Source organism: Phalaenopsis equestris, unplaced genomic scaffold (genome assembly GCF_001263595.1).
Source record: "Phalaenopsis equestris unplaced genomic scaffold, ASM126359v1 Scaffold000676, whole genome shotgun sequence".
Lineage (NCBI taxonomy): Eukaryota > Viridiplantae > Streptophyta > Magnoliopsida > Asparagales > Orchidaceae > Phalaenopsis > Phalaenopsis equestris.
In genome coordinates this window covers 82,637-87,583 of record NW_018165116.1, presented here as the reverse complement: position 1 = coordinate 87,583, position 4,947 = coordinate 82,637, and the positions used below count along the sequence as shown (strand labels likewise).

At 35.4% G+C, this 4,947-nt stretch overlaps 1 protein-coding gene across 2 annotated transcripts in view; it reads left to right on the top strand.

Annotated features, from left to right (window-relative positions):
• The window catches only part of LOC110030226 (oligouridylate-binding protein 1-like), a 30,377-nt gene extending 26,008 nt beyond the window's left edge, over positions 1-4,369 (top strand). Inside the window, exons 10-12 of one of the 2 annotated variants that reach the window (XM_020732839.1) lie at positions 1,095-1,177; positions 1,338-1,511; positions 3,815-4,369. In XM_020732839.1, the coding sequence (XP_020588498.1) occupies positions 1,095-1,177; positions 1,338-1,511; positions 3,815-4,093 (536 nt within the window). In that variant the 3' untranslated portion in view covers positions 4,094-4,369. Of the gene's footprint in view, positions 1-1,091; positions 1,178-1,337; positions 1,512-3,814 lie in introns of both variants that reach the window. The other variant, XM_020732838.1, reaches the window with a different exon arrangement.
• The last annotated feature ends 578 nt before the right edge of the window (positions 4,370-4,947 follow it).

The following is a 4,947-nucleotide window of genomic DNA, read 5'->3' as shown; positions in this document are numbered from 1 at the left end:
ATATTATATATTTATATAATATAAGTTATATAATTAATATAATATATTATTTATATATATTAATATTAGGGATGTCAAACTGGCTCGCCGTTCGCGAACAGCTCGTGTTCGGCCCGTTCGTTAAGAAACGAACACGAGCTTATTTCAAACAAACTAAATCTTAAACGAACCGAACACGAACACAAGCTTTGTTCGTTCGTGTTCGGTTCGTTTACACCCCTACATGCAGGTCTCACCACCATTTATAAAATTTTCCTTTCAGTCTGAGCAATACTTTTCTATCACACAAAAGAGCCAACACATTCCTCCACTTGAACCAACCAACTTGAATTCTACTATTAACATCCTCATCTATATCACCATCGCTTTGAACAACAAAACCGAGATATCTAAATCGTTCACACCTTTTAATAATTTGGTCACCCAAAGCTACACTTCTGTCACTAGAGCTACTACTACTAAAATTACATTCCTTGTATTCAGTTTTAGTTCTATTCAAATGAAGGCCTTTAGACTCCAATGTAGACCTCCATAATTCAAATTTTTCCTAGGCTTTTTTTCTCGTCTTATCCACGAGAAGGATATCATCAACAAAAAGCATACACCAAGGTACATCCTCCTGTAAATGTCCAATAAGACCATCCATAACTAAGCAAAAAGATATGGGCTTAAAGCCGATCCCTGATGTAATCCAACAGAAACTGGAAAATATTTGGTCAATCCTCCTTTAGTTCCTAACATAAGTAACAACTCTAGTATACATATCTTTAATAACTCGAATATTTGAGCGATTACGGAGATGAAATCTAGCTTAACAAGGAATCTGCAATTTTATTTCTAAGATACTAGTATTTATAGTTATACTTTCATAGATTATAAATTTAGTCAGAGAATGATAATTATGGCTTATACCTGATAAAACCTTGGATATTTAAATTTATCATCGATTTGACTTTTGTTCTTTTACTTGGCAGATCATAATGCTTTATTTTTCAATGTATATTTCTATCATTTATTTGAGTGATTATTAGTCAGGGTTGTCCAGTTTGTTTCTTTCTTAAATTTTATTTTGTTTACAAAATTTTGTGCAGAAGATGTTAAAGAAGGTGCAAAAGAAGAAGCTCCCGAGAACAACCCACAATGCACTTCAGTTTATGCGGGAAATCTTTCTCTAGAGGCTAGTTGCGATCCCCGCTCAGTCTGACCTTTTGCTTCTAGCATTATTAATTTAACGTTTCAGAAGCCTTTGTTTTTTAGTGCTTATGTTTCAAGTTCTATTATATTTATTCACTCTTTATTTCTAAGCTCTAAATTGGAATATGAAATTAAAATTGCAGGTTACTCAAGTTGATCTCCATCGACTCTTTCACACCCTTGGGGCTGGGCAGATTGAGGAAGTGCGCATTCAACGTGATAAAGGATTTGGGTTTATTAGATATAGTAATCACGCTGAAGCTTCTCTAGCTATTCAGATGGCAAATGGCCGCATTCTTGGTGGAAAGCCGATTAAGGTATGCTTTTAAGATTTGTAGGTAAATTCACACATTGAAATTGTATATGTGAGAATATGATATTTTTATGGAATTAATATCATTCTATTATGAGAGTATATACTCTGATAAAATATGCATTCAACTTCTCCTTTTACGTTTTTATCATGCTCATTCTATACTCGTGTAAATAGTCATCTTTGTTTAGTGAACATGATAATTAAATTTTCTTCACTTAATATGATATCAAAGCATGGTTGACCTAGCGTTAACATCCTCTCCTCCCACATGATCTCTCTCTATCCTAGCTCACTTACATGCGTGCCCAATTGTTGCATTCTGAGCCCACACATCGGTTTTATTTTTTTCCTACTCACCTTAGGCTCACTGCAATCCCACCTGTGCTTTTATGGCTATTCAACACATATGTCCTCCCACCTTGTGCTCCACTTTAGATACTTGAGCCCGCACTTGATATGCTACATAGTGCCTTCGTGCATCTACTGTTCTGCCATTGCGTGTATGCTGCTATTTGCGCCTGCACTTGCTGCTCATCATATCTCCACGCTTCTGCTTGCATGTATGATATTTTGAACTTGTGCTCATCGTCTTGTGCTTGCGCATGCTCATTTTTTATAGGATTGCATGTCACCCTCACTCATGCTTTTTTGTTGGCTCTTTTATAACCATCTACACTCCCATTGATATCTCCATAATTTAAACAAGGGAAATTTACATACCACACAATTCCTATGTATTTACTTCTCACACCTAAACTTTGATATTTACACAGCAGTTTTTTACTTGAATCAATGCATGAAAAGGCGTATTTTACTTTCAAAAAATAGCAATGAGGTTCTTTTTGACGTGATATTAAAGATTTGAGTGTTGTGTGCGTAAATATGAAAGTTTAGGTGTGAGATATGTAATTATATAAGAATTGTGTGATATGTATGTAAATGTCCCCTTTAAACAGTCTCATCCTCTAATCCTTCAACTCTTTTCATGGATTTTATCTCTTCTCTTCTTGGGACAATCTTCTTCTACATTATGAAATATCAGTACCTCGAAATACTTTTGGTCTGCTTGATTCATCCAGTTTTGCTTTGTTATTATCTCTCAAGAAGAATACGATCACCTCCCTTAACATATGCCTACTCATTTTCGTAGGCCATCTCTTTCTTAGGCTTTGATGCTGTTGCTTCTATTGGTACGCTGTAATTTTGGAATGCTGGTCCATCTTATGTGACATGAAACATACAGTTATGTTTTTTATTGCATAATCTCCTTCGTCACCCATCATCATTGTTGATAGTTCAAGTCATGCTTCGAGTCCCTTAAGATTTCACTATTATGTTATTTTTATTAAGATCATTCTCGAGTTATTGGGTATATTTATTAAAATACTGGTCTGAATTTCTTGATGCTTTTTGCAAGTTTTATCAAGAAAATAAAGTTCATTTTTCTGTCTGCACTCACTTCATATGAATGTCCCTTGCTAGTCCTAGGAAGAAGTCCTAAATGTCAATGATCTCTTCTATATTTCTCGGTAATCAGCCACCTATTACCATTTTCTCCCAATCTTCCTAATTTTCTCACTCCATGTTTATCTTAGGCTGTGCATATTTCTTTATCCGTATCATACATATACTTTGCTCGTGCCACTCATATATTCTCTAAATACTATTGTAGTAATCTGGTCTCCTGCAAAGAGTAAGAAGTAAAACTGTTATAGCCTATTGCTGGAATAGAGTATATAGCAATTTCTGTATATGGGGTCATGTAGAGTTCATTTTTCAAAAACTGAGCCTCCGATTATCCATTGCAACAATTGTTCTTCCATATTCATTACCAATAATTTCATGCATCTACATACAATTGTGCTTCCATGTAGATTTCATCAGGTTTATCATTTTTTCATATGAATGTTCTCCTCTGCAAGAAGATCGTTACTCTTATTTTCAGTTCAGAAAAAATGGCCATATCTTGACCAATTCCTTGGCTCCTTTTTCTTGCTAAATGTGATAAGATGAAGTTAACAGGGATGCCGGTTTCACTATAGGAGAGCATTAAGTATACGGTGATAATTAGTAAATGACGTCATAATATTTGGAAAATAATATGCATTAATACTATATATATATATTTGTATTCATCGTGTACGTTTGTGGAATAGACATCTTGCATTTAATAACTTCAAAAATAATATGTGACAATTAGCAACATGAGGACTCTTTAAAAACCAACTCAAGAATTGATGATGAGCAATGCTAGTGAAGCGGAGCAATTTTTTATTCATTAATTCGTTGGTTAATTTGTTGCAGTGCTCATGGGGAAGCAAGCCCACCCCGCCGGGAACAGTCTCGAAGCCTCTTCCGGCGCCAGCTGCAACCCCATTCCCCACACTGTCAGCCGCCGACTTGCTTACGTATGAAAGGGCGTTGGCACTGAGCAAGATGGGGGTAGGTCAGACACTAATGCCCGGCCAGACCAACCCGGCCCTCAAGCAAGCGGGCTTGCCATTGGGCGCCGGAGCCAGCCAGGCTATCTATGATGCTGGCTTTCAGAATATGGCTGCTGCTCAGCAGCTCATGTATTTTTAATCACACACAAAGCTCAATAACCAAATTGTCTATCTATTGTTGCCTATTTGTCTGTCTTGTATTTAGTTGTGAGTTGATTTCCCCTTCCTTTATTATTATTGTTATGGATTGATGTATGTAAAGTCTCAGATGCGTATGTTGTGAGTGATTTGTAGGTATTTGCGAGTTATTGGGGGAGAACTTGTAATTTCGCTTTGCTGCTTGTTATGTGTAATCGTTGTATACCCTAAAGAGGTTTAAGAATAATGTTTTATTTTTAATGATTTTGATTATACACACCCACGGTTTTTTTTTTTTTTTGGATTAATTAATTAATTAAATTTATTTTTTAAATAAGTCAATTTATTCTAAAAATATTCAATAATTTTGTTTTGGCTTTTAAAAATAAGTTTTGAATCTATAGGTAGGCTATGGTTTTTATTTTTTATTTTTATGAAGAGTTGAACAATGTTTTTCAAAAGGAAATGTTATCTTCAAGATGGATTATTGCTGTTAAATAATGATGGTACATATTAGGATTACAATATTCGCTGGTCTCTGGGCAGATTGGTGGAGGTTTTTGGTTCCCAAAAGGGGAAAGAATATTAGGTCAGGACTCATGTTGGCCTCCGGATGCATCTGGAGCCCAACAGGAGGTTGGCACGTGTAAAATTGGCTCATTTCAATACATTGTGATATGTTCACTTTATACGTGATGCCCTCCTATTAGATTTCGGATAAGTCCAAACTTAATATTTTTTCCCCACAAGGGGTTGTTTGGTCGAGTGTAGTCTATTCTAGTTACATGAATTGCATGTTGTTTTGCACAAGTGATGGTGAGGCATTTATCTTTTTATCTTTTTTATTTTTTTATT